Source organism: Schizosaccharomyces japonicus (genome assembly GCF_000149845.2).
Source record: "Schizosaccharomyces japonicus yFS275 unplaced genomic scaffold supercont5.1, whole genome shotgun sequence".
NCBI classification, from domain to species: Eukaryota; Fungi; Ascomycota; class Schizosaccharomycetes; order Schizosaccharomycetales; family Schizosaccharomycetaceae; genus Schizosaccharomyces; species Schizosaccharomyces japonicus.
In genome coordinates, this window is record NW_011627860.1 from 2,610,496 (window position 1) to 2,638,269 (window position 27,774).

Below are 27,774 nucleotides of genomic sequence, written 5' to 3' on the forward strand. Positions count from 1 at the left end.
GACCAACTTCAATGAAAGAAATGCAACTTAATAAAATTAAAAGAACAAGCAAGACAAAAGACCTCGTCAACAATTCTCAAAACCCTCGACGTCGTCGCTTGCACTCCAGTAATTGCATGGCCATTAAGCTCTGAACTCACCACCAAAAAATGGAGGAAACTCACCACCAAATGAAGCACAACAGTTGGTGGTGGAGGCAGTAGCGGTGACGGCAGGCGATTAAAGAAGGCAAAACAAGCAGTAAGAGAGACACAGAACGCAACCGAGGAAACTAAACCGTAACACAAGATGAGTGACATTGACCGCCTGCTCAGTCGGCTTGAGTCGAGTGTAAACAAGGTACGAAATGAGAAAGCAGGATACTCATATTTGCAAAACCAAATTTCTAACCTTTTGTGCCAATCTAGGATCGAGAAATCGAACGAATTATGGGTTCATTTAAATTGAATGCCTACGATGTTTTAGGTGTGATGCCCGGCATCAGCCCCGAGGAAATTCGTAACGTCTACAGGAAAATGTCTCTTCTCATTCATCCAGACAAGAATCGCGATAATCCTAAAGCAGCCGAGGCGTTCGACGTGCTTAAGAAAGCGGAATCAGAACTACTGGATGACAAGGTCCGGGAATCGTTAGACTCAGCCTTTACAACAGCGCGCAACCTTGTAATGCGTGAGAAGAAGCTCAATGTCAATTCAGAAGAGGTGAAGAGTGAGGAGTTTCTCTTCCAGGTACGGATGAAATGGCGCGAAATTCTTATTGAAGATGAAGTCGCCAGACGACGAGCTCGGACACTAGAACAAGCTTATCAAAGACGCGAACGAGAGAAGGAAGAGGAAGTCATACGGGAACGCAAGATGAAAGCTGAATCGGAGCGTGTTTGGGAAGAGACTCGCTCCCACCGAGTCAACAACTGGCAAAAGTTTTTACATAAAACGAAGAAAGACAGTCTTAAAAAGAAATCTAAGAAACCGAAGGTCTTGGGATAAACAAGGTTTAAGAACGTTACATCTAACAACTAAAACTAAGCGAACAACGACGTACCAAAGCATCGGCATATAGCTCAGAGAGTGTCACATATACACACACATATTCATATATAATAGACACGCACATGCAGGCAGTACGATGACACGCCCCACAAATTTCCCCTTCACAGACAGCAAGTAGGAGAGAGGAATAAGAAGAGTAGTGAACCATTCACATTCGCTCACACCCATGTGCAGATTCACAGAGAAAACAAGTGGGCATCAAGCGAACACGAACATAAGCCGAAACGAAAGGGCAACATTTATATGGCAACATCTGGTGTCTGCACTGTCACCAAAGCCTATACAGTTCTTAAGCAGAAAGAATCACCAAGGCTCGTCAGCTTGTTCACCGTGCTCGCGTACTGCAAATCCCAAAGCAATCAAACACAGTTATTGTGTCTGCACATTAAGTTCATAGGGTCCGCTTACACGGTACCCTTTCTTGTTGCTATTTCAGTCACACAATGAGTAATATACCTCGTAGTCTGTTCATCGAACACGCACAAACACACACACACATAATACACACTCGCATGCATACACTTGGCTTCACGGATACCGTGGTACACAATTGCTGTAGGGAAGATGTGCAACAAAACGTGTGAACTGCAGGTACCCAGACTGTGTGGACTTAAACACTTTTGGGAGAATTAAATGAGAGAAAGGCAAACAGCAAAGGATGAACAGCTGCCCTTTTGAATGGAGGATTACCGCCGCTTACACGCACCTACGCGTGTTCACGACGATCGATCAGTGTGTAAGGCGGAATGCAAGCGAGAGATACACAGCAGTACTAACTAAGCTTTATGTGCGTTGTTTCCATTAGATCCCTCATCGTTAATGTGAGCCAGAGGTCCTTGCTCAGAACCATGCTCGTCAGAGCCATCGTCACTGCCAACAATGCCCTTAGTTTTATCAGCAGCAGCTTGAGCAGCGCGTTCACGCTCTCTCGCCTCCTGCTCCTGACGCTCCATTTCGGCCATATGCCGAAGATCGTCATCACTAGGTTCGTATATGTGCCAAATCACATAGTGAGGCAGACCAACCACTGAATAGCCCATCTTGCGAGCCATTTTACCGAAACCTTCCGTTTCAGCGTGTCGCTCAAACGAAAATGCTGGGAAGTGACAACCACTGAAGAATACGTAGGATTTGGCCAAAATAGACACACCTCCAATACCGTCCAAGGGCATTTCATCAGAAGGGTCACCGTACTCGTCACGCAAGTACGCCAAGTGAGGACGCCACGTGGCATATTCTTCGTAACCTTCGACGATAACGTCGTCCTCACCAAGTGTAGCAGCAAGTTGCAAAGCAACATCAGACTCTTGCCACGAATTCAAATCGTATGGCTGTTCATTTCCGAGCCAGTCGGGAAGTGGACGCCACACGTTAGGAACGATAACATCCTTGTTATGACGCATCAAGTCCTCCAAGATGGTCGCTGGAGCTGTTTCAACATCAGCATCTCTCCAGTAAACCCAAGAATGGTAGGGTTTCAATGTGGCAGTAAGCAGCCAGTTTCGGGCACGGGCCATCAGCTTACGACGGGGGCCTTGAGCGGCGAAACCATGACGGTCACTGAAATCCTGACCGATGACTGCACCAAAGTCTTTCAAGAGGATCGTAATCTCACCGAAGCGCATTGACTCATCGGGATGGCCCTGTGCTTCAACCAGATGCTTCTGAAGGACCTTGAGAGTATTGTCATCCGAGTCAGAAACGAGAAAAGCGAGGTCAATGAGTCGATGGGGGTAAGTAAGGTTCTGTAAGTGACCAAAAAACATCTTCATGTGACTTTCGGCATTCCGCAAGGGTACACAAAACAAAACACGGCCTTGTCCGTTAATTCCGAGCGAACGGCGGTAAGTCTCGCCCATGTCGTACTCGTGAACATTTGAGGAAACACCTGCAGCAGCGGAAGAGGCGGCAGAAGACGAGGAAAACGCGGAATTTAGAGCTGGTGCAAACGAGAACATCGAGAGAGAGAAAGGCAGGGATTGATGGAAAAAGAGAACAACACAGACAAGCACCACAACAATCAGAAACTTCATTCCTTTCCGCCGAAAAAGGTAACCTTCGTAAGAACGCGGTTGAAAACGACGGGGTGTAATTCCAAACGGTCCATCGTCACTCGGCAAGTGCTTGGACTTCATGGTGAAGAAGCTACGGAGTGTTTGGCTCTGGGTAAGTGTGGCTCTGGTAGAGAAAAGCCCAAGTCGTGGAGCAGTTCGGCTGGAGGACGATGCGGGGCGTGTGGGGGGGATGTATGAGTGAAAACGGTGTAGTGGTGGGGGTCTGAAGATCAGTGGGGGATTTGCAGAGGATCTGCAAAAAAAGAAAAGACAGAAAAACGATTCTGTCAAACGGCGAATTGCCGTAAGACTAGTTAGATTGTAGCGGTAGGTGAATGGATTGTCAGAAAACACTGACGGTTGAAACGAAAGTAAACGATAACTGTATGCGTGTAAAAAAGTTGAGTTACACACACAGGGTGAAGAAGACAGAAATAAGAGTGGAACGGTTGCTTCTTTTGAAGACCGGAGTTATGCAATTGTGTGCATAAAAAACGGATGCGGAAGCTAACAGAGTGTTTCGTAGCATTTGCACTTAGCAGCATAAGTGGAGAACGTGAGCACGGGTAACACTGTCATGTGGACGACACAGTGAAATGCACACTGTGAACCACTCGTAGCTGCTGCGGCAACAATGCTCTGAAGTCTTAATGGCTGTTGCTTTTCTGGACGGCATTCGCAAAGGCGACAACTTGAGCCATTTCATCCACATCATGCACACGGACTATATTGGCTCCTTGAAGGACACTGGTAGTAATAGCAGCAGCAGTACCCCAGGTCCGGCGCTTTGGGTCATTGCTTGTCTCGCCAGAGTAGACACCGACGAAACGCTTACGACTGGGTGCCGAAAGCCAGGCAAGATCACGGAAACCGGGTGTACGTATCAAATCTTGGAGGTGCGAGAGCAACTCGATGTTTTGCTTAGCATCTTTGGAAAATCCAAATCCGGGATCAAGAATAATGTTGTAACGAGGGATGCCCGCATCGATAGCACGTTGCACTGCCTGTGCAAGTTCTTCACGTACACTGGTTACAACATTGCCGTCGTATGTCTCATGGCTATGCATGCGAGCAACATTGCCGCGATTGTGCATTAAGCAAATAGGTACGCCAAGATCAGCCGCCAAGGAAAGCATATCAGGACTCGCTTGCCCAGCCGTAACATCATTTATAACATCGGCCCCGGCAGAAATTGCCTGCTTGGCAACTTGAGATGAATATGTGTCGACGCTAATGGTCGTGGTTATCCCGGCAGAACGAAGAGCTTGAATGGCAGGAATTACACGGTTGGCTTCTGCTTCGGCAGGTACGAGTTGTGCACCAGGACGCGTTGACTGTCCTCCAATGTCCAAGATACGAGCACCCTTCTCGACCATGGCCTTGGCTTTCTCGACAATACTGTCCAGCGTGCACTCGCCGCCATCAGAAAATGAGTCCGGTGTTACATTCAGAATTCCCATAATAACGCAGGCGTCTGTTTGCTCACTTCCCTTGAGGTATGGACGATAAGCATGAACGCCAGTTTCGTCGCAATCTTTCAGGTAATGAACAAGTGGAACACCAGTTCGAGGATGAACTAAGTCTGGTGCAATACACAACAGCGGCCGAAGCACAAATGCCCGTTCGTGCATTAAGAGATGGGGAATGTGAAGTCGCTCGTTGTCAACAAGGGTCCCATCCTCAAGCATTACCAAATCTAGGTCGATGCATCGGGGTCCTTTGTCCACCAATTTGACGCGACCAAGTTCATTTTCAATAGATTGACAAATGTTGAGTAACTCTATTGGTGGCAGGTTTGTCTTAACCTTGCAAACGCCGTTTAAGAATACAGGTTGATCAGTAACATACATGGGACGAGTCTCAAACATTGGTGATACATCAAGCACTGTCATTTTAGAACGTAATCTTTTGAGAGCAGCCTGAATCATGCCGAAACGATCTCCCACGTTGCTTCCAAATGACACATAGCAAATCCGATCAGTCGTGTCAACAACTTGCGGCGTTGAAAGTGCCTTTTCAAGCGCAAAGTAGGCTTTACTACGCTCAACACTGACTGCAGAAGCGTCAGCAAATGTGATTGCACTTGGTTTCTCCGCTGTCACTCGCACATTATCGACGTCTACTTTATCACACAGCAAGCGAGCGACGTCAAGTACCAGTGCTTCAATGGTCAGGAAACTGGTTTGTTCGACATGCTCTGAGATTGTGCGGGCAATGTTTTCGACATGTCTCACTTGATCATTTGAGTTGCATTCGAAGGAAACATGCATCACGACACGTTGCTTTTCAGCACGCTCAAATGGGTGAACGCCAATGATAGCCGGCACTTGTAGTTCTCGTAGAACGACTCGATCAGGATGGTGCTCTTGCTCAGAAGATAAGGATCCGGTGGATTTGCTTGTTCGAATTGCTTTATATGAAACGCCGGCGTCGGATCGAAGCACTGACTTTGGTTTTGTGAGCTCCATCTCGACAAAACGAGCGTCAATTTCCTTGTGAGAGCAAGTGTCACCCACGAAGTCAGCCAGTTCTCGTAAGCTACCAAAAGTTCTCGCTTCGACGGCGGCTTTCAATATCTTTGAGGCAATTCCATAATGAATTGTGGAGTTCAAATCGTCTTCTGTTCCAGCAATTCGTACATTGTTTCGCATGGACACATGCATGACAACTGGCTGGGGCTGTTCACGACGCCATTGATCCAATCCAACTGTTGTTGTTACACGCAGATTCTTGATAATGATTCTGTCGTCTACATCATCAAGTGTTTGCTTTTGTGAAATGTTCTTGGCCATGTTAACAAAACCTCTCGAAGGTACGGGGACAAATTGCTGACTAGACACAGAATTGTTTTTTGGTAAAAAACTACGGCGAAACGATATGCGACGACGACCTAAATGTCCAAATTCCCAAAAAATGCTTCCAAAGTACTGTAGCATGCAGAATGCAGCTAGTTTTCGTAATAAGAACCTCTAATAAATTGTTGACTTGTCTACAAGAAAAACGATCAAAAGTGTAGACACTTGTTCCCTATACCCCTATTCTATGGCAAATGCAGCTTACAGGTGCTTTTTTAAACTATTAGTCAAAGAATTGCTGCCAAATGTAAATTGCCTCTTGTAAGGAGCTGGATGTGGGTACGAGTAAAAAGCTGGGTGAGAGAAGAGATATGTTTTCAGAATACTGAGAAGATGCAAACATCTATGGACGTGGATAATTGACCTTACATAAACTTGTACCGCGTTTTTCTGTGATTGAAAACGCATTTGTTGTCGTAGTGAAATAGCTGCTCATCGTATGCGAGGGATACACACAGTTACAGTTAGAAGAAGAACATGTTTGTAATATAAATCCTTAATTGAATAAATATAACGCGTTTTATTCGTATATAACGAGGAATGGTTCAGTCTTACTCATCCATCTTCCCCATACATTTCTTTGTCCGTCCCAACCCAGCACCCAAACCTAATCCCTGTTAATACTGTTAACGGTAGAATGGCAGAATCAACCTCGGATTACTATTTGCAAGAAGTTATTCTTAACGAAAATGGAACTGTGAGTTCAGTAAAGTTGTTTTTAGACAGCATTTAACAAGTTAGGTTACCTATCAATCGTTAGCGCGTCACCTCAAAATACACATCGATGAAGCAAGAAAGTACATAAAACTCCCCCTGTACTAAATATCTAACGGTACTAGGACTATGCTTGAGTTCTCTCGGGGGCATCCAGAAACGCAATTGATTTATTTGGTTGCGGGAATGAAACAGCTTGCATCTACAGTGGTTTCTGAGGACTCTGAGTTGGTTTGTACAGCTCAATCTAGCTATCAGCTTGCACGAGCATCCGAACTTGAGGGTATGAAGCGAATAAAGGCAGTTGATAAGTCGTGATATTATTCTTACGAACTGTGCTAATCTTCGATACTTTTTATCACACCCAACCTTCATGGTTCTGCTCAATGCTAATGCTCGTTAGACATAAAACGCTCTTTCGATAAAGTTTCGAGTGTAACAGTGTACGCTATGTCTGGCGTTATCTTACAAGTGTGTTATATTATCGCTTTCTCGCTGGTTTCTAACTGGAGTATAGGATTTTGATGAACTCGTACCCATTATAAATCATTACGAAGCACAGACTGTTGCATACTCTAAGGAGGATGCTAAAAAATTCGGTTTTATTTACAACAAAAACTCCAAGGTGAGACTTTGTGTGTTTATTTCTTTTACTTGTCTAACATGGGTAGCCTCGGGATGAGTACGCAGAGACCTTGGAAAAACAACAGAAGAAACAACCAAGCGTCGTTAAACTCGAAAATAAAAGGGCCGCTACAGTGCCTGTTGCTGGTCGCCCAACTAGTACAAAGCCTAGTGTGAAGCGTCAAACAAAGAGGGACAAGGAAAACGAGGAACTGGCATCAATGATGGAAGTCGATGATGAATCTTTTGCCCCGTCCACACGTACAAGCGGTAGATCAACTCCCTCAATTGGTTCTGTTCCGGTTGATTCCAAATCTACTACATCTGCTAATGCAGATCAAGAGTCCGACGTGAACGAGTCTATAACGTCTCGTTCCAACGGTCGTAAACGTGGTAAGAGAAAGGTACTTAAAAAAGAAACAACTACAGATGAGGAAGGGTTTATTGTTGTACGAGAGAACTACGTCTGGGAATCATTCTCAGAAGACGAAGAAACTGCTTCACCGGAATCTATGACAGCAGCTAAACCCAAGCGCTCAAATACTGCTCCTGTACGTAAACGCAGCACTGCTGCACCAAAAAAAAAGACTCAACAAAAGTCGATCATGTCCTTTTTTGGAAAGAATTGATCCATGCTCACACTTCCATAACAAAAGACAAAACATTTCATCAACGTCTACTCCCTTTCATCCTCGTCAAATCCGTCCGGTTCCTCTGCCAAACACTCAGACAGTCAGTTTCTTTGTAAAACAGCCATTTACTATGTTTTCCTATTGTTACCACTTCTATACAACAATTCTTCTTTCCAGCACAACTGCGTATCTTCCTTCTGGCGGTAAGGTAAGGCCTATGCAAGTTCCTCAGATATTCACCCCCACACACCCCACATGTCCGAGTAACATTGTTACCTTTCAGTTTTGCGCTTCTCGACGACAATTGCCTTCTTGCCCTTTACACGATTCGCATGGCAAACAAAAATAGCGGCCGGAAAGGTTCCCGTTCGGGAAGCAAGCCCGTCATTAAAGATCCCCGTTTTGCGTCCCTTCATTCTGATCCTCGTTTTGCCAGACCTAAGAAGGACAAGTTTAAGGTTCAACTAGATGAGCGTTTCAAGTCCATTAAAGAGGATAAAGATTTCAAACAGACCGCAAGCGTTGATCGGTACGGTCGAAAAATAAAGGGCGATAAGTCAGAGAAAGAAATTGAACGTCTGTACAAGCTCGAAGGAGAAAAAGCCGAGTCTGAAAGCGAATCCGAGTCAGAAGAAGAGGAATTTAAAGGGATTGAAGGAGAGGACGACGATGAAGCTGAAAGTGGTGGGGATGACAACGAGGAGAGCGAAGAGGAGTCAGAAGAGTCTTCCTCTGAAGAGGAAGAGACTGTGTTCGACCCTGCTAGAGGTGAGGGTGTCATTGACACTTCCGACAGTGAGGACACTTCGGATGAAGAAAGTGAAACAGAGCTGCAGCCAGAAGTAAGCGAGGCTGCAGGCATTGAGCCTGAGAACGTTATTCCTCGCGGTGATGAAACTTCACGACTGGCTGCTGTCAACTTGGACTGGGACAACATTCGTGCCGTTGACTTGTACGTTGCACTCTCTTCATTTTGTCCCGCCGGTGGTCGTGTCTTAAGTGTTACCATCTATCCCAGCCAGTTTGGCAAAGAACGTATGGCTAAAGAGGAACTCGAGGGTCCTCCAAGTGACATCTTTGCTAAGAACAATTCCAACACAATTTCTGCTACTTCGTCCTCGTCGACAGCCGTTGAAGAGGAAGCAGACGCTAGCGAAGACGATATCGAGTATGAGTTTGACGACGCTGATAATGGCGACGACGACGACGACGACAACTTGATCACTGAAGATAAAGGTGAAGAGTTTGATATGGTTCAACTGAGAAAGTATCAACTTGAACGTCTGCGTTACTATTATGCCATTATTGAGTGTGACTCTGTTCACACAGCCAAGAACATTTACGACTCGTGTGATGGCACAGAGTTTGAGGCCAGTGCCAACGTCTATGACTTGCGGTACGTCCCCGACGAAACATCTTTTGAGGAAGATGAACCAGCCGACGTGTGCACAAAGCCTCCCGTAAATTATGAACCTCGTGAGTTTGTCACTGACGCCCTTCAACATTCTAAGGTGAAACTGTCTTGGGATGCTGAAGATCCAAACCGCCGTGAACTCATCAAAAAGGCATTCACCTCTGACGCTTTGGAAGATCTTGACTTTTCAACATACGTAGCATCAAGTGATGATGACGACGATGAGGAAGAAAGTGAATCTATCCGTCAAAAGTACAGAGCGTTGCTCAATGGCGATGATAACGAAGGAAACGTTTTTGAAGATGACTTTGGCAAAGGATCAGCTAACGGTGAAATGCAAGTTACATTCACTCCGGGCATAGACGATTCCAATGACAAAGATTCAGAAGATGAGACGACTATTGAAAAGTACAGACGCAAGGCCACAGAACGCAAAAAGCGCCGTAAGGAGTTGCGGAAACAGCGCATTGCTGAGCAAGCTGCTGAAAACGGTGAAGCTGATAAAGATCTTGGCTTTGATGATCCCTTCTTCAATGATGAGAATTCCAAGTCGGGTAAGACAAAAGGAAAGAAGGACAAAAAGAAGGGCAAGCCTTCTGCTACTGAAGATGATAATACCGCTGCTTCTCGTGAAGAGTTGGAGAAACTCGTTCGTGAAGATGAAGAAGCAGATGGCAAGAAGCACGATCACTTTGATATGAAGAGCATCATCAAGGCTGAAAAGGGAAAGAAGAACAAGAAGATGAAGAAAAAGCTCAAGAATCTTGAAGGCCTCCAAGAGAACTTCAACGTTGATCTTAGCGATCCTCGTTTCTCGGCCCTGTACACAAGTCACCACTTCGCCATTGATCCCACAAATCCTCACTTCAAGCGTACCACAGTTACTGAGACTATCCTCAGCGAAACTTTGAAGCGTCGTGAGCACGAGCACGAAAAGCCCACAGAGGGCCGTGTCGAGTTGAAACAGAAGCGGAGAAGGGTCGCAGAAAAAGACAAGTCGCAGGAACTTGATCGACTTGTTGCATCTGTTAAGAACAAAAAAAAGTAATCCAGTTCACAGAATGACTTGGGTTGGTTGGGTTTCATATGGTTAATTTTAAAATAGATCAATCTTTCTTTTTTTGGACATAAGCGTACATGCCCAAGGTTCCTACAGAGCCTTTCATTTCCGTCTCCCATCAAATCGATAGTGCGTTTTCGGCTGTAATATTTAATGTGGTCTGCGTTTTGTTCACCTTTTTCCCGAACATTGACATGTTTTAAATCTGTTTAAAATTCTGATTGTCACAACATAGTTAAGAAGCTGATAAATCTGTTTTTGCTATATTCATTGTAGAGAGCAAAGGGGAAGAGAAATCGGTGGAAAGGAACTCGTGAAATTTCATGAACAAGGTTACACAACACGTCTGGTCCGACGAAGTCTATAAAAACGTCGTATGGTCTATCATATACTCACTCATATAATTGATTGGTCAGCGAGGAAAACCGCTTAGTTTTTCTTGGCATCTTTGTTGGCATAAATCTTGGCAGTAAAAGGTCTACAAAAGTTAGTAAGAGATTTAAAACATGACACAGAGTTGTAGGGCAACCGCACGGCTCGAAAATCAGCGAGCCGAACAGATACCGCACTCGGTACCGACTGTAAGACGTACTCTTCGTATTTCAAAGCGAGCTTATACACATAGTAAACCTCGGCAGTCAACAAGAAACCAACAGGCTTTCCGTAACGAAGGGCCGTGGCCAAAAAGCACAGGGTAGAGCCGACATACATAGGGTTGTCGCAAACATTGAATGGAAATCCGGTGAGACGGGCGGGAAGAAGGAAACCAAAGTAGTCACCAAGGTAAGTGTTAACTATGCCAAGTCTGTACATGCTGGACAAGACGAGAACACTTCCGGCAAGCAACAAGAGCTTCGAGATGCCTTGGAAGAAAGGTGCCAAGAGAAGCGACATCGTTGGTTGACGCTTAATGGCATTTTGGAAGATCAAATCGCGAATAATACCGCCAACAAAAATGACTATAGCCAAACCATAGCAAGCTTTCTTTGAATCACCGTTTGCGAGCTTGGTCAAAGTCTTGTTGTGATACTCTTGGCGCGCTGCCAAATTCCAAAGCAGAGGGTTCAGGAAGATAGACAAGACGGCGGCCAGCAAGGACTTTTTGAATTCAATAAAGAACATTTTTGTTAATGGGAGAGGACAGGAAGCCCGAGACAGAATTAACTAGTGATAGGAATCGCTACGTCATCGTGAGAACCAAGTAACACACACGTAAGGGAGAAAACAAGGCATGAATCAATGACGTAGAAGCCGTGCATTTTAAATGAAAACGCGAACACGCAAACAAAGGATACACGTCTTAGCGTCCGAGCGCCATAAACAGAACAACGGGTCTACAAAACACACAAAAACTACAGTGAACCTTCAAAATATGGTTGAAACTTTCGATTAACTTAAACTAAATAAAAAGGATGTATCTATCACCTAAACCACGTTAGTAAAAGAACTCCAGAAAGAGAAGACAGGAGCAGAAAGGATTCACTCAGCATAAATGGGTCTGTTTCTCATCACCGGCAGCCGAAGCCGCCTGAGAGTGGTGCATGAGACAGTTTATCATCTTCGGAAACCGATCCTGCTCCACCGAAAAACTTACCATGTACATGTTGCATAGCACACAACTGTGTGCATGGCTTGTCAGGTAGTTTACAACGCCAAATTTATAGATGTGTGTGACTGCCATTTTCTCCACGTGAACCAAACTAAATGAATTTCGCGTCGCGTGGTAAACAAAATAAAGAACTCGATCACTGTACTTAACTTGCTAGACAATAGAAGAGATTGGCATTTAAATAAAGAACTACATAACGTATTTGTATATTTCATATCTATATCGTAAAGAGTAATAATGAATGGGTAAGTGGCAAAGTACACGATCTCGTTTTAAATAACATTGTGCTTTCGCTCAATATTTTTAAATATCAATTCTTATACTCATCAAAAAACTTGGCTAGAGAAACCTTTTCGTGTTCTTTAAGATCATAAGAGTTCTCTTCGGACGGGAATGTTTTGGATTTGACTTCATCTCGATACGTGGACAAAGCGGCTTGAGCTCGTTTACCGATTTCGTCGTACACACGAACAAACCTGCATATGTTAGTTTCAATAAACGAGAAGACGGAGACATACTTAGGCCTAAAACGGTCGAAGACGCCCAAGGCGTCCATCTGTACAAGAACTTGACCAGAACAATGGTGACCGGCACCAATTCCAATCGTAGGTATTTGTAACTTGGACGTAATAAACTGAGCGAGGGAAGCAGGGATTGCTTCAAGAACGACAGCAAATGCACCTGCTTCCTGAACGGACAAGGCATCCTCAAACACACGACGTGCCGTCTCTTCTGACTTGCCTTGAACGGTGAAACCACCCGTCACAGCCTGGCGTTGAGGGAGAAGACCAATATGGCCAACCACAGGAATACCAGCAGAGGTAATGGCTGCAATGGTTGGAGCAATTTCTCGGCCTCCCTCCAACTTCACAGCCTGGATTCTTCCTTCACGGAACATGCGAATAGCACTTTTAAGTGCATGTTGAGGAGAAAGTTCATAGCTACCAAACGGCATGTCAGCTACGACAAAACTGCGTCCAGATCCACGCTTAACCGCCTTGCAATGATGAATCATTTCCTGTGGATATTGTTAGCAAATAAATCTTACATGAGTTGCCGCTCTCCTTCCCCCTTTCTCTTTACTTACATCTAGCGTTAAAGTATTTGTGTCCTCGCGACCCAAAGCGACCATTGCCAAGGAATCGCCGACAAGCAATACATCCATGTCTGCTTTACTAGCAAGCATGGCAGTAGGATAATCATGGGCTGTCATACATGCAATGGGCTCCCCTTTTTCGTAGAGCTTTCGAATGCTTCGAACCGTTCGTGGAAGTGCCTTTGCTGCAGCGGTCGACTGAAATCGAACGCCCAGAGGGAGGAAACGAGTCGCTAGACGAAACATCGCAGTTTATCACAGGGTATTGTAAAAAATAGTACCAGAATCCCGTCAATTCAGACAAAAGCTGGTCTCGTTAGGTTAAGCAAAATGTGGTAGTGAATCTAACGTGGTAGAACGAACAAATCCGCACGAGGCCGCGCCATTAGAAAAGTGTACTGACTAGATGTAGAGGCTCACAGACGCTTCTCTAGTATAAAGTTCAGCAAACCTCTTCGGAGTAGGCCGTTTTCCGGAGGATTTTGAAGTTTGGCCAGATCATTCCGTATTTTTGATTCAGTAAACTGACACCGTTGTCCACAGTAAGGAAGCATGAGTTTCATGAACGACACTGAAAACTCTGGGTGACCTTGAAACGTTATGATTTGATCCTTCACATAAAATCCTTGATATTCACACTTGTCTGTTGACGCGATTAGTTGTACATTTTCAGGTAAAGGACCTGTCACGATATCATGGTGCAACTCAACGATGTGAACTTGCTCTCTGTTAATACCGAGAAACTGTTTCCCCGTTTCGGAAAGTGTTATAGCAGTGGATGATGTTTCCCATCCCTCTGGATTTGGAATTACATCCATACCAAGAGCACGACCAACGATTTGATGGCCAAAACATAGACCAACAATTTTTATAGCTGGTTTCATTCGAATCAAATTACGAATGAACTCCGTTAACTTGACAACCCAGGGTTCATCTGATCCGGCAAATGCTGGTGAGCCAGTGATGGCAAACGCGTCGAAGCTGTCGAGTTCGTCTTCGGGAGGGTAATCATCAGTTTGAAAAACTCGAAACTTTGTAAATTGTAGTTCAGGAACAAGACTAGGTTCGGATTGCACCGCTTCATGAAAAAGCTGTTGAATCATGTCTGCATAGTCGCCGAATTTCTTTCGAAATTCTGGAGCCGAACTATCTGTCAACAGAAGTCCGATTTTGAGCATCTGTTTAAACAATCCTGTTAGCATACGGTTTCCAAAAATAAAAAATTACATTTTTTGAGAAAGTCATGTTGCAGAGTACACAATAAGAGTCTGATTGTTGTAAGTGGGTAAGAGGCGAATATCGCAACGCTTATACAGGGATATTGCATCTAGTAACCCGATATCGGCGTAAGTCAATTCACTATGATGACTGATAACACAGGCATCGATTGTAGCGTTAATTTTTAAAGATAATCCGATTCGTTATAGTAAAAATCAGTGAATTATCAGTGAATTACTGGTTTTTTTGTTCACATCTCCCACCAGGAAGCTGAATCCAATTTCTTGAGCTGTTCATTCTTTTCAGGCATAAGAATCGCATTTGTCGATGGGATTGTCGTGTAACTCCCATTTGTATAACATGTTGAAGGGATAGGTTCAACAGGTGTGCTTGGTTTTTCCGTAAGCATCAGAATGTTCTGTTCTCGTGCTGTAGTTTTCCTCCGAGAACATATCAATCCAGCGATGATGATACTTAGACCAAAAGAAATTGCAATCAGTGAAATGAGTAGCAGCTGTTTTTGAGTCAGGAATCGACGTATGGGACGTACCGCTTTTGTAAGTCGATTACCGAGTAATGTAAAACAATAAATAAGAGGTTGAGGCAAGGAATGTAAAGTAGCATACGTACAAACAGACATAAAAATTAAAGTCAAACACCAGTGCCTTCTGGCAACTGAAAACGCTTTTTTGAATAAATTGAACAGTATGAATATCGCACATAACACTAATGTGGGAAGGTATCGAGTAAACATGTTCGAAATGGAGTAGAAAATCTGTCGCATAGTACGAATGGCAGAGAAAACCCAATCAATTGTTGTGTTTTGCTTTACCAAAAGTTCTTGTAGCTCTTCCTTTACCACGGAAAAAGCAATTTCATTTTCAGATTTCTGCAAACACTGTTAGCTGAAGATCGAAAAAAGGGAGTGTAAAAAACTTACCCTTGTTGAGAGAATCCAATCATCCGCTGCTTGAACGTCATTCATTAATTTTTCACTCCATTCGACAAGTGGTTCCAAAATAAAATTCTGTGAGAGATTGCTGACTTTTCATAAAGTTCATCAAATCATTTTTTGTTTGCGCCATGGAATTACGATATGTGTGGACTACCTCATTTGCAAAGATCTTTGCGTCTTGAACGGCACTTTCCTGCAAATTAGTCTGGTGTTTTGAGACTTCGTCGGCCAAACTTTGAAGTCCCCTATTAGCGATGTTCGCTAATGCATTCATTTGTGAAGAATATGCAGATAATAGACCATTTACGTTCTCCCTTAATAATTCAAGCTTGTTGCTCGCAAAAGCCTCACTGTCCAGAACCTCAGACTGATATTGAGTTAAAAGATCAAAGGAATTCTGTAGTTTCTGCAACTGAGCAGTTTGCTGTTCCATGTCCATAATTACGGACGATTGAGATGATGTGATTATTTGCTCTAATCGTTTAACTGATGTTGCAGTGGTGTCTTGCATGAGTTCAAGACTAATTTCCTGTTCAGTCAACTTCTCTTGCAACACTTCAAGCAATCGCTTTTGTATGCGAGTGATGTTTTTGTTCAACTCCAGTGCATTTTCTATTCACCCAAGTTAGTATACAGTAAATCAAACAAAAAAGAGATTACGTTTTTCGTATTCCAGAAAAGCTGATTTACACAAACGATCCATGTCACGGTAATACGACACAAACGCCAACCACCAGGCTGAATTATCTTCAAGTGTAGCTAGGCATTTTTGTTGAGAGCCTCTGAGACACTCAGAAGGTACCGTTATGTCTGCGTGTTCCAAGTCGCACATGGTAAGTCGAGTAGAAAACTGAATTCGCTCATCCATACTCAATACGCTGTTCTGAAGCTCACATTGTGCCATAAGGGAATATATTACAGATTGATGACACGTCGGTTTTCTTGATAGCGTCTGAAATACCTGTATAATGGAATCAAATTCCATAAGACCTTCGGCCTTGGGCGCGACTGAGAGTTGGGCCTTTAGTGAAGAAGCGAAACATCCATCTGCCTGTAACAATAAGCAAACAAATGCAATCATGAGCCAGTATTGCATTGTACTGTGTGTTGTATACTGTAATTGATGTTGGAAAAAGAACGAAAGCACAAAGACACAGATGCGCGTCGCGTATGCTTTATAAATGAGATGACGTAATTACAGACGCGTCTTAATGAAAAGTCGTTGCGCGTGGTAAACAATACGGGCGAGGCGTTAGGTCACAGCAGGAAATTTATGAGGGTTGTAAACATTGTTTTCGCTCCTCGGGCATTAGAGATGCGTACCGGACATCATTTAATATCGTGGAAGGCAGTTCATCTTCGGTGGTAGGCAATTGCACGTTATTCACGCGACAAAGTTTGAAAAAATCCGACATTCGCTGTTCGCTGGATCGCTTTCTACAGAGCTGAAATTCACGGTATATCCGTTCCAATTCTCTGTCCGAGCGACCAGCAACTTTCAGAGTTGGTTCTTTTCGATACTTCCGTTTCACTTCGACCCAGTACATATTTTGAGGAAGAGTCAGAATAAAATCAAAAAACTTTTGTATTGCAGACTTTGGCTTGTGTTTTGCTTTCTTAGCAATTGCCTCTTTGCAATACTCATTAAACACTTCTTGTCGTTCATCACCACTAGACAAGACTCTGTAACGCTCATCGCCAACAAGCTTTGGGTATACTAAATCCCAAGGATGATATGGATCAATATGATTTTCCGACAACAGACGCTATGTTAATGTTAGTAAACAAATATTAGGGTTAGAACGAACCTTGAAAATAGAAATAGCTTCCTCCTTTGAAAGTTCCGGTTCGTTTGTCTCTGGAACTATGTCGTTCAATTGGTACGCAATGTCTTCTTCATCAAACCCAAATTCGACTGGTTCACCATCACTGGAAAGGTCCTCTTCTTCGAGTTCGTCTTCCAGGACATCGTTCTCGGATTCCTCTTCTTCAGCAGGAGAGTTTTCATCCTCGGAAACTCTTGCTCTTTCTTCAATAGCTATTGTGCTGCGAGCTTCTTTTTTGTTTTTCATGAGATCAATTTTCTCCTGAACCTGTTTTGGGGCCGTCCACAAAGACACTTTTGTCTCCGTATTATGAACAAATGTTCTTTTCCTTTTGGTTGTCACCAGAACCCATGGTTCGCAATCAGGAATGCGTATCCTTTAATGTGTTAGAAACGGTGTTTACAAAAACCTGACTTACTTGGACTTTGGTCGGTCAAACAGCTTCTTTCTTTCTTCTCTGCTGACACGTTTTCGTTCAGAAATTTGTTCAGCAGACTCTCGAACAGGAGCGATAACTTTTTGCGCGGCTTCCTCTGCTACTGGTCTTTTGTATGTGCTTTTTTTCAGCTCAGCATTCCAGTAGTAAGGAATACCACTCGGAGCTATATTTATTGAGTCAGAACAGCTCAAAGCCAAATTTATTCAGTCGACCTTTGCATACCTTTATGCTCTGTCCATCCGGAGGGTAGAGGCGTACTCATTCTTACAAATTAGCTGCGAAAAAATAAGAAGAAAAATTAGGAAACGGAAAACGTTCGGCTCAAAGCAACCAACGTCAGACGTAGCAGAAGGACGGGAGCTAACCGTATGTCTTTTGTGTTGTAAATCTTAATCAAAATAAGAATTAAAGAGCGGTGATTCTAATACACAACAAAAAAACAGAAACCAGAAAGCTCAATTTGGTAAACTGTCTCACACGTCGACACCGAGTTTACCGATACCGCTGTATCATTCAATTAGTCAATAATGAATGTTGCTATGTTTTTTGGTGTAGCATTTGCGTTGAAATGCGTTTGATCATGCTAAAGCTTATTCCGCGGGTTACTGCTGTACCTTATATCTATTAACGCCAAACAATGCTCTGCGCTAACCTTAATGTCCCTACAGAAGTCCACGACGCGAACACCAAGTCTATCCTGTCCTTTACCTTACACTCACCATGTCCCGTAGTTACGATTCTAGAACGACAATCTTTTCGCCAGAGGGACGACTATACCAAGTGGAATATGCTCTTGAAGCCATTAATCACGCCGGTGTAGCTATGGGCATTGTTTCTAAAGATGGCATTATTCTGGCCGCAGAAAAAAAGGTTACTAGCAAATTGCTCGAGCAAGACACGTCTTCAGAAAAACTTTACGTTCTCAGCGACCATATGATTTGCGCTGTTGCCGGTTTGACCGCAGACGCTAACATTTTGATCAATTACGCCCGGCGTGTCGGTCAACAATACCTTCAAACATACAATGAGGATATCCCTTGCGAACAAATGGTTCGTCGCGTTTGCGATCTGAAACAAGGTTACACTCAACACGGTGGACTTCGTCCTTTTGGTGTTTCTTTCATTTATGCCGGTTGGGACAAGGTTCATGGTTTCCAATTGTACCAGTCCAATCCCTCTGGTAACTATGGAAGCTGGCAAGCAACGAGTATCGGTGCTAATAACGCAAGTGTTCAAAGCTTGATGCGCCAAGATTACAAAGACGACATGGATATGAAGGCTGCCTGTGATTTGGCTGTGAAGATTCTTAGCAAAAGTATCGACAGCACAAATCTTTCTGCCGAAAAAATTGAGATCGCTACGATTGTAAAGAATGAAAATGACAAGGTCGTCTACAAAACTTGGAATGCAACTGAGATAGATGAGCTTTTGAAGCAACACAAAGAGACCTCTACTTCGTCGTAAGAACGGGATAAATATGACATAGTAGACAACGCCGTACATGCACGCTGATAAAAAGCGCTCTGGACGAGTTTCCAAGCGGATTCACTGTGTGGTAATTCGTTATGATTCGACAGTGTAGACGATTATGTAAAATGGAAACGAATGCAACTTGTTGAATGAGAAATTATTACGATGGGTATTAAAAAGAGTGAAACGTCATTGCAAACTTTTCTGAGAATGAATATAGGGAAGAAGGATGTTGCTAATGATTGTCCATCAAATAAACAAACCAACGTCCGCATCCGGATTCTCCTGAAACCGTTCGTTTTCTTCCAATTCAACCAACCTCCATTTAGCAATCTCAATCTCAGTTTTATGCCGAGCAAGGCTTGCTTGAATGGAGTGTTTAAGTCGTCGTAAATCTTGGTTAAACTTCTCGTAAAAAGCTGGAATAGAGGTCTCACTCTCTTCTCTTAATCGTTCGAGCATATTGATTTGAGCCTCAACCAATTCAATTTCACGTTGCAGATCCTTAATAGCATCACCTCTGACCATTCCTGGAGGTGCATCATTAACTTCACTTTCTCCGGCTGAGGAGCCTTCTGCTGAGGGCGACGCGCTCGGAGTGGCACACGATGAATGACTTGCCTTTGTGACTAAGTTCAGTGTGACGTCTTCTGTCTCATGTGGTTCTCCAAAGAGCTCTTCGCTATTATAAGCAATAAATTGAACAAGTTGCCGAGCAGTATAACCAAACATAGACGGGGAAATAGCGGCTGCCACCGCTTCCAAAACATGGTCACATTGATCTTTTCGAGGTAATCGTAGTAATAACCTGTAACTTGTTAGTCTATAAGTGTGCACGAAAAAGTATACATACTCAGACGTAATACTCATAACAATTTCAAGCAGCGCATTACTTGTCTCAGTGAGTTCATGTAAAAGATCCCTCACAAGTTGAATAGCCTTCTCTGAATTTAAAGACAAATCTGGTGAATCAATGTTAATAAACTTAAACGCAGAAGAGACGTTCAATCGTACCCAAGTTCTCAACGACGCTCAACCGTTGGAAAAGTATTGCCGGTAACAGGTATCCTGCCTTCTTTAATAGATAATTAGATAAGTAGTTTTTGAATGCAGCAAATATAAGTTTCGGCCGTGAACCCATTACGACATATTCACGCTTTGGAGTCTTCGTAACAGCATCATAAATCTTACGGACATGTTTCGCCTCTCCCATTGAAACAGGATCAGTCATATTAGAAAACTCAGTAAGATTAAAAATAGCCTTTTGGAAAATAAATAATCCGGCTTTAATAGAGTCAATTGCATCCATCGCAGTGATGGGGTATTGACTTTTTCTTATACTAGGCGTTTCCTGTTGATCACTTTTGCTGGACAATGAATTAGACCATGATTTGGGTCGTGATCGGAACTTTGAACTCTCTTTCAGCGAATTCATTATCCGAGAGGGACTGATGGAACGTCCAGAGAAAGATAATCGACTTCTCCTTGGGCTCGAATGGTTGGAAAGCACTTTTTTTATAAATAGCAAATAGACTTGGTTCTTAAGGAACGAGTGATTAATGAAAGGACTTGCCAATAGCCTCTTCACTTGAACCAAGTCCGAAAGAAACCGTTCCCGTAATGCTTCCCTTCCCACAACCATATTGACTGGAAGCGAAATTCCAAGCCAGCTGTCGAAAGAAACACTGAACTCTTCTTCATAATCCGTGATGGATATAATGATATTTCCATCGCTCAGGAACGAGGTTTTCTCGACATTCTGACCGGGTTCCGATATAAGAACGATGATGGAGGAGCGTATCGGCTCCTTCTTATAAGCTTCTACGTTAAACGTAGAAGAAAAAATGTCCAACTCACTATGAGATGTATGAAGAACATTTGCGCAATGAGATTTGTTGTAAGCAATTGTTTTTTGAAACTCAAAAATGAAATCTCTAACGGTCAACGTTTGGTGTTTTGCGACTTTGAACGTGTTGATAGGATTTGCATATAGATAACTGTCTTCAGGAGCATTTCGTACAACAAGCCATAGTGTATTTTCGTCACGAACACCGGAAGTTAGCTCAATATCAGTATTGTGGGCCGAGCAGAGAAAGAAGGCTCTTCTTTCCTTAGGAAGCGTAACATACGCAGGCTTGCTTTTTAACTCCATGACAATGCTTGCAAAAGGGGCTTTTGTCAAACGTTGGACAAGACATACTTGATCGTTAAACAGTATTATGCTGTAGAATGTAACTATTTTTTGGCTGTTTTTAACGACCGTTCTTGTCAAATCAATGCATGAAATCAAACTGCGGGAGTAAGAAATTAAATTAGGAGCAAAGTCCATAATCAGCGTTTGGAGTCCAGCAAAAACCTTTGACCTATCCTCAGCATCGATAGTTGGCATTTCAGCAATATTTCGGATAATTTCCAAAGCGTCGCAATATAGTTCTCTCGTTTTCCCAGGTCCGGTAAGTGCAATAATTTGATCTAAAAAGAGTGAATATCTTGGAATTCTTTGAACAGGTTCCATAATTAACTGATTCATGCTGACATTCATAGAAGAAGACACTTTCACCTGTTCCACGAAATCCATGAATCTAGTATTCTTACAAGCATTCTTAAGCATCAGCCCAAAATCACTACTTTGTTCGAGATACCGTGGATAATGTTGTGAAAATACAGCAAAATGGTTTCCTAAACAAAGAGCAAGTTTTTCATCGATTTCAGGAGGTAACTCGACTGATTCTAAACCGCTTGTAATAGCTTCAATATCATCAAGAAACGAAGAGTTGATTTGAATAAGTTTATTTAATGATTGAGGAAAGAGAGTATTAATTTCATACAGCCCAATCATTAGTTGTCCCGATTTCGAAAGTCGGCGGAGGGGAGCCGCATAGTCATTTACCAAATGGCGAAGTCGTTGAACGAACGTAGCTTCAGTTTGAATCATCTCACGTATTAAGTTGTATTTTTTTCGAATACCAGCAGGACTGTCGTAACGCTTGGAAGAACTTACGCTTGGATTGGGACTGGATGTTTTTTTTCTGTGAGTACCAGTTTCGCAAGGCAAACCAAGGATCGGCCCCCAATGTGAAAGAAGTGAAGCAAGTCTTGTTCGTAAACTGTTCTCTTCCGGTAGGTTGAACACTACGTCTATTTGGAACGCAGTAGATCCATGCGGTTCACTAACTGACAAAATCTCGTCAGTAAGAGACGAAGATCGAAATATCCGCATTGTACAAAAGAGTGTGTTTGCATAAGCAGGGTCAATAACAGCATCTTGCCAGTTTTCTCCAAGGAAAAATGTCACTGGATCGGCACATAGGTATTCCAAAAGACAAATAGCCGCATTGCGCTCTGAGCCAGAAAACTTCCAATTGAGGTTTAGCGCGCGTACAAATGAATCGTACTTCTGGTGCATGGATGGTGATATAGTAAATGCATCTGGTCCAAGTTGTGACAGTACAAAAGCAAGGAGATTCTGATCTTCGACTTGAGCAAAAGCTATAAGCACCATACCGAGTACATTGTGACTGAAGGTGCAGTAGACTAAATGACGTTCAAAGGTCGGATTAGATTCGTACATATGTCGGAAGAGCCAAAGAGCTCCATGCTGAATTTTTGGACAGCTACTAGGAATACTCACATCGCCGGATGAATTCATATATAACAGCGTATTGTTCTAATAAGAGTTTAATGAACTGCTTAAGTCGAATTAAAGAGAGACACAGATAAACAGAGAGCAAAAGCAGAATTAAATTTTATCCAAAAAAATCGTGACACTGGATCCAACAGAGTGAATTCACGTAAAATCTATGAGTCAAAAGCACAATAATTCTTTGAAGCAGACGTAAAAATGTGAACAAATCAAAATCAACTTCTAACTGAACCAAAATGAGACAATCAACACTTGGTAATCTCAGAACAGCCAAAACAGAACAGGCGTAATCCTTTACTAGCAGAAATGCATAGTTATGTGGAAATTTAACCAAGAATTGTCACTGTGTAGGGTACACACCATACGTACGCGACAAGTAGCAGTTAACTTAGGTATTCGAAACGACTCTACAAACTTTAAGGTTTGTATCTTCGTATATCGTTTTTCTGCAACCGTTTGCAGTTTTGTTTTATCCTAGTTTAGGGCGTTGGTACTGGTTAAGTCTTGCTTACGGTCAAGGACATACTTTGTGTTATGAGCACTGAAAAATATCATTTACAATATGCTCCAGAGGAGGAGAGGTTAATGCTTATGGAAGTGAACGATGAATTGCTTCGGGAGATTGAATCTTGTTCAGATCGAAGGTTCGTTTTTTGAATTTGTGAATTTCATAAATTAAATGGAAAAGGCGTTGAAAGCACGTCAAGCTATTATAATTCTAACATATCACATTTAGCGCGATTCTGCTAAAACCCGACAAGAATGGAAGTACGTCTGTCCTATGCACACGTTCAAAAACCTATGCTATTCGACAAGTCGTTCAATCAAACTCACTTCTTTTGTTCGAAAAGGAGAAAACCCAAAACACAATGGACTTAAAGACGAGATGTGATATCTATTTAGAGCTGGATAGAATTCACGGTACAGTCAATCTTGAAGAGCTATTACCCCTCTGGTCACTTGACGATATGAACAAGGTAAACAGAAAATACTCGGCTTTCCCACCGCTTCCTTAGTTAACGCGAATAGAATCTACATGGAATTGCTATGAAAGAACTGAAGGTGATGATTCCTTTAAGCATCGGGGAAATTGATCAAATTCTCCTGGACGAATGTGTTCTATTTAAAAATGGTGAATGCTGGAGGCTAACACCTGCTGTCATTTGTGAGTATATTCAGTGGATATGTGCTATCTATGTGAGTCTCAATGGACAAAAGGGTCTTGAAGCTGAAGGAAATTGGAACCAACTCGAAGAAACTGCCAAACAAGACGACCTTGATAGGGATATTCTGCAGTCAGTTTTACATGGCATCTCTACAACAAAAGTCCCTTTGGAGAACCAACTTACTTGTGTAAAACTTGACAAGCAAAGAATTGCCTACTGGTTTGGAAGAAAGTTACTCTTAGACATTGTTACAGCGTCCCCAGAACAATTCGTTGAGCAATGGAAGCAACTAGTTCCACCTGACGTAGTTGAAGAAATTGATCTAGATGTGTTGAAAGTAAGTTATAAGTTCAAAAAACAGAAAATATATTAACGCTGCAAAAGGATTTATTTTTCATATCGAGAAACGGTCAAGTTCAGTACCTTTCTGTTCATCACTTGCCAACAGACGTCTCGCGGAGGTTTCAGTCGTTATTCCAACTTAAACAAAAATGGAAGTATGAGGAAATTGTCCCATTCGTTAGGGACTTGGCTTTCAACATGGAGAAAGTTGAAGCTTTAATCCTTAAATATGGAAGAAAGCAGACTATTAAGGGTGAATTATTCATTAATGAAAGAAGCAGTTGGTAAGACTTCCGTGATTATAATTCATAATTATAATAGTTAAAAGGAGGAAAAAATGAAAGATAAATAAAATGGAGATATAAAACAAAATCATCATGTTGAATCATAAAATGGTGTTTCGAAGCTCCTTCGCTCTTCTTCTACATCATCAGTTTTGTTTTCAGGAAGAGAGTAGTGCAAAACAACATCACCAGACGACTTCCATAGACGAGTCCTGATGGTAGCTAGCGTCATGTTTTTAGGGACCTCGTTTCCGCGACAAGTCAATATTAAGTCAGAAACATCATCAAGTTGACTTTGCAACCGCTCCTTTCCATAGTCAATAATCTTCTTGGCGCGCATCAATGAACCTGCATTCAAACGAGTCGTATTGTTCAATACTGGCGGCAGACCGGATTCTGGCAACGGCTGCACAGTGAAGTTCACAGTCGAGTTTTGTTTTGGTTGCATCTCGTTCAACAGTACGAGCCGGGCTAACCAAGCCGGCATAATCTTCCTCAAGTTTTCAGCATCTTCAAAGAGTGTTCCTGCATGACCTTGGTAAATTACCTTGCCACATCCAGCGACAGCGGTCTCTCCCGTGATTATTATCAGAGTGTTTTTATCAATATCCAATGGAGGCGTCTCCTCAGGTAGCAAACGAACAAGCTTGCTATTGGGGATACCTTTGGTCATATCAGCCAGAGTATAAGACTTGCGTATGTCCTTAAGCAAATCTGCGGCCGACAAAATGCGACGCGGCTCAGGCTTAGGCACAATGTCAACCACTTTTTTATTAACCGGCGAAGTCGGAGCCGACACTAGCGGTGCGGATTGTAAGGGAGAAGAAGGTTGTACAGGGGGATTCTTAGGACTACTAGCTGTCGAAGTTCGTGAAGACTTAGACCGTCCTAAAGACTTTAAACGACGCATAAAAGACTCTTTGCTTTTAGGTGGAGATGATGTCTCGCGGAATTTTACCGTACTAGGAGTCTGCGGTTCCAATTGAGAAGAGTCTGGTGTCGGCGGTGAAAACGAGAAGTAATCCGTTGAAGTGGATGCATCATAACTCAAAGAGTTATGTTTGGAGAACACGCTGTCAAGCGTCGGTTGGGGGAGACCCGGTCCAGACAAACCATCGATCGGCGACTGCGGACTGAATGGCAGCGGCTTTCCTTCATACAACGGAGACATAAGCGGAGAGGTAGTCAAGTTTTGTTGACTGTATGTACGGGCAGGTTCGGTGAGATTAAGGGGAGGGGGTCTAACTCTTCCTTGCATAGGCAAAGCACTCATAGACTTCATCGGCTGCAGCACCTGTGGTCGCATGGGGGGCGATGGTAGTCGTGGAAAAGTCTCGGGGTTTAGAGAAATAGGGACACTTTGTCGCGTTTTAAAGTCTTTATATATACTTTTACGAGTTTCCATATCAAGCTCAAGCTCTTTCTTCATGAATCCCGCAAAAAGGTTTCTCAAAACCCACTTACCCAAATTTATACGCGATTCCTTGTCCTTGAACTGTGTAATCTCCACTCCAGTTTCGTCCGCGTAAACTTCCGTATCCATAAAGTGCCGCTGATCAAGGGTTACAGACAGGACTCCGAGAAGCGTATCCACGCTAGCCCAACGCGGCAAAGTTTCCATAGTGTCGTGCCGATTTATGGCATCCTCCATCGTGACCGGAGGCTTGTATTCCTTCACACGCTTGCAGGTAACGATGTCCCAAAGGGTAATATTACCCTTCGTATCTTCAGTGAGAACGTGCCGGCGATTACTGAGTAATGTGTGCTTAACTAAACCCGGTTGCCCTTGAATAACTTTCAAAGGAGCAACTTTAATAGGAACACTTGTGAAGATATTACTCACCATGCTATCGATAGAATGACGAGGATGAGAAGTTGTCATTGCCGAAGACGGCTCGAAGTCCGTGTTCAAGTCTAACGCAGAGCTGCGCGAACGACGGTTGGACAAAGAGTTTTCACGCGAATGAGTACTGGGCTGCATGGACACACGCGAGGACGCATGACTGCTGTGTACGGGATCTGGGTCATCCCAAACGTTGATGGAACACATTGGACCAGTACTCCAAATTAAACTGTTGCGAGCAACTAAATCGATGACGGGATGCTCTTGTTTACAAACCGGAACGCAAACTTCAGAGTAATTATAACGACGCAAGTCTGTACGCGAAATAAGACCAGAACGATCACCCGCATAGAATGTTTTCAGGTCTGGGTGCTCAGAATACAGGGACCACACACTGTCCGGATGCAAAGTGAAGGAATGAATGCAACGTTGAGCTCGCAAAGACCAAAGTTTAATGGTTGCGTCTGATGAGGCCGTCAAAAGGGCCTGTCCATCGTCGCTTATGAGAATATCACGAACATTGTCTGTGTGACCCACGAGGTCCATGACTCGTTTTCCCGAGCGCAAATCCCACAACTGAACATCTTTTTGAGGTCCCCCGTTAACAATCACGCTTTGATTAGCAGCAAGTGAGTAAATACCACTGGCAGGACCAACGATGACGGAACAATTCTTTGCTTGTTCCAAAGCGAGCACTTGTTTGGCCTCATGGTAATCCCAAACAACAATTCGCTTGTCCAGCCCGCCGGACACGACGATGTTTGACCGACTTTTTTTCGGAATGGCTAGCCGTTTAACATAATCGTTATGTTCTCCAATCGTTGTAAGGGAATACGGCTCCTGACCGCTTGGGTTCCAAAGTTTTACCGAAAGATCAGAAGAACAAGAAATGACTAATAAAGCGTTAGTCGGGCGTCGACATAAAACGAGCTTCTCAAACGTCTGTACAAAAAAAAACGCTTGTAAAAACTATCTGCACTTCTCTTATTTCATACCATTGGAATCCGGAGTGACAACAATGTCGTTGACCCAACTAGAATGGGCCTGAATTTTAGATAGAACACTATAGTCACCGTCGTATTCATGACCAAGGTCCCAGGCGAACAGCAAACCGTCTCTGCCGCCGCTATAGAGCGCTTTCGTTAGCGGGACATTTTCGTACTTGGATGAGTACTTTCCCAGTGCCAAGCAATTTGCATTCAGACGATGTCCACTCTGTTCTCCAGCCGAATCCAGTACATAGGAAACCTTATAACGAGTACTGGGGTCGCTCAGCACCATGAACGAGGTTTTTGCAGTTCCACTGCGTTTGTGATGCGATTCTGACTACGAGGTTACTCCTTTCGACGGTTCGTCAGTAGTATACTAACGACTAATGTATCATGCACAATTCGTACTACGTTTAACAAGTTATACTGGAGATACGTAGAAAGTTGTCAGCGAGACAGCCTGTGTGTTGCTTATGACTAATACGGCAAGAT

The 27,774-nt window shown here is 43.2% G+C and overlaps 14 protein-coding genes across 14 annotated transcripts; 5 read left to right on the forward strand and 9 right to left on the reverse strand.

Moving 5' to 3' along the window:
* Positions 1–129: 129 nt before the first annotated feature.
* Positions 130–2,240, forward strand: SJAG_00818 (DNAJ protein Spf31). Its single transcript, XM_002172048.2, has 2 exons — positions 130–339; positions 408–2,240. The coding sequence occupies exons 1-2, from the start codon at positions 289–291 to the stop codon at positions 984–986; spliced, it is 630 nt and encodes a 209-aa protein (XP_002172084.1). The 5' UTR covers positions 130–288; the 3' UTR covers positions 987–2,240.
* Positions 1,826–3,184, reverse strand: SJAG_00816 (anp family mannosyltransferase complex subunit; the record flags this gene model as incomplete). Its single annotated transcript, XM_002172047.1, has 1 exon — positions 1,826–3,184. One exon carries the CDS (start codon positions 3,182–3,184, stop codon positions 1,826–1,828), a length of 1,359 nt encoding a protein of 452 aa, XP_002172083.1.
* A 566-nt stretch (positions 3,185–3,750) lies between these two features.
* Positions 3,751–5,895, reverse strand: SJAG_00815 (dihydropteroatesynthase/2-amino-4-hydroxy-6-hydroxymethyldihydropteridinediphosphokinase/dihydroneopterinaldolase; the record flags this gene model as incomplete). The annotated part of the gene is made up of 1 exon (XM_002172046.1): positions 3,751–5,895. The coding sequence occupies one exon, from the start codon at positions 5,893–5,895 to the stop codon at positions 3,751–3,753; it is 2,145 nt and encodes a 714-aa protein (XP_002172082.1).
* A 545-nt stretch (positions 5,896–6,440) lies between these two features.
* On the forward strand, positions 6,441–8,246 carry SJAG_00814 (DNA polymerase delta subunit Cdc27). Its single transcript, XM_002172045.2, has 6 exons — positions 6,441–6,655; positions 6,700–6,755; positions 6,798–6,955; positions 7,076–7,143; positions 7,190–7,297; positions 7,344–8,246. Exons 1-6 carry the CDS (start codon positions 6,596–6,598, stop codon positions 7,923–7,925), a joined length of 1,032 nt encoding a protein of 343 aa, XP_002172081.1. The 5' UTR covers positions 6,441–6,595; the 3' UTR covers positions 7,926–8,246.
* SJAG_00813 (pre-rRNA processing protein Esf1) lies at positions 8,181–11,375 on the forward strand. Its single transcript, XM_002172044.2, has one exon. It carries the CDS (start codon positions 8,261–8,263, stop codon positions 10,388–10,390), a length of 2,130 nt encoding a protein of 709 aa, XP_002172080.1. The 5' UTR covers positions 8,181–8,260; the 3' UTR covers positions 10,391–11,375.
* On the reverse strand, positions 10,581–11,601 carry SJAG_00812 (phosphatidyl-N-methylethanolamine N- methyltransferase). Its single transcript, XM_002172043.2, has 2 exons — positions 10,995–11,601; positions 10,581–10,880 (listed from the first exon to the last, which is right to left on the reverse strand). The coding sequence occupies exons 1-2, from the start codon at positions 11,522–11,524 to the stop codon at positions 10,832–10,834; spliced, it is 579 nt and encodes a 192-aa protein (XP_002172079.2). The 5' UTR covers positions 11,525–11,601; the 3' UTR covers positions 10,581–10,831.
* A 720-nt stretch (positions 11,602–12,321) lies between these two features.
* SJAG_05200 (3-methyl-2-oxobutanoatehydroxymethyltransferase) lies at positions 12,322–13,353 on the reverse strand (the record flags this gene model as incomplete). Its single annotated transcript, XM_002172042.1, has 2 exons — positions 12,322–13,029; positions 13,099–13,353. The coding sequence occupies 2 exons, from the start codon at positions 13,351–13,353 to the stop codon at positions 12,322–12,324; spliced, it is 963 nt and encodes a 320-aa protein (XP_002172078.1).
* Positions 13,354–13,523: 170 nt separating this feature from the next.
* Positions 13,524–14,371, reverse strand: SJAG_00811 (amidotransferase; the record flags this gene model as incomplete). The annotated part of the gene is made up of 1 exon (XM_002172041.2): positions 13,524–14,371. Exon 1 carries the CDS (start codon positions 14,307–14,309, stop codon positions 13,524–13,526), a length of 786 nt encoding a protein of 261 aa, XP_002172077.2. The 5' UTR covers positions 14,310–14,371.
* Positions 14,372–15,317: 946 nt separating this feature from the next.
* Positions 15,318–16,376, reverse strand: SJAG_00810 (nuclear membrane protein; the record flags this gene model as incomplete). The annotated part of the gene is made up of 2 exons (XM_002172040.1): positions 15,318–15,892; positions 15,941–16,376. 2 exons carry the CDS (start codon positions 16,374–16,376, stop codon positions 15,318–15,320), a joined length of 1,011 nt encoding a protein of 336 aa, XP_002172076.1.
* Positions 16,377–16,551: 175 nt separating this feature from the next.
* Positions 16,552–17,807, reverse strand: SJAG_00809 (DNA replication protein Dre4; the record flags this gene model as incomplete). Its single annotated transcript, XM_002172039.1, has 4 exons — positions 16,552–17,046; positions 17,089–17,482; positions 17,525–17,708; positions 17,768–17,807. 4 exons carry the CDS (start codon positions 17,805–17,807, stop codon positions 16,552–16,554), a joined length of 1,113 nt encoding a protein of 370 aa, XP_002172075.1.
* A 378-nt stretch (positions 17,808–18,185) lies between these two features.
* On the forward strand, positions 18,186–19,138 carry SJAG_00808 (20S proteasome component alpha 3). The gene has a single exon (XM_002172038.2). The coding sequence runs from the start codon at positions 18,266–18,268 to the stop codon at positions 19,007–19,009; it is 744 nt and encodes a 247-aa protein (XP_002172074.1). The 5' UTR covers positions 18,186–18,265; the 3' UTR covers positions 19,010–19,138.
* On the reverse strand, positions 18,278–23,166 carry SJAG_00807 (RhoGEF Gef2). The gene is made up of 3 exons (XM_002172037.2): positions 20,030–23,166; positions 19,869–19,977; positions 18,278–19,823 (listed from the first exon to the last, which is right to left on the reverse strand). Exons 1-3 carry the CDS (start codon positions 22,662–22,664, stop codon positions 19,265–19,267), a joined length of 3,303 nt encoding a protein of 1,100 aa, XP_002172073.1. The 5' UTR covers positions 22,665–23,166; the 3' UTR covers positions 18,278–19,264.
* On the forward strand, positions 22,940–25,717 carry SJAG_00806 (DNA replication factor C complex subunit Dcc1). The gene is made up of 4 exons (XM_002172036.2): positions 22,940–23,302; positions 23,395–23,635; positions 23,688–24,161; positions 24,209–25,717. Exons 1-4 carry the CDS (start codon positions 23,193–23,195, stop codon positions 24,452–24,454), a joined length of 1,071 nt encoding a protein of 356 aa, XP_002172072.1. The 5' UTR covers positions 22,940–23,192; the 3' UTR covers positions 24,455–25,717.
* On the reverse strand, positions 23,194–27,753 carry SJAG_00805 (WDR48 family WD repeat protein). Its single transcript, XM_002172035.2, has 2 exons — positions 27,289–27,753; positions 23,194–27,186 (listed from the first exon to the last, which is right to left on the reverse strand). The coding sequence occupies exons 1-2, from the start codon at positions 27,572–27,574 to the stop codon at positions 24,542–24,544; spliced, it is 2,931 nt and encodes a 976-aa protein (XP_002172071.1). The 5' UTR covers positions 27,575–27,753; the 3' UTR covers positions 23,194–24,541.
* Between the last annotated feature and the right edge of the window lie 21 nt (positions 27,754–27,774).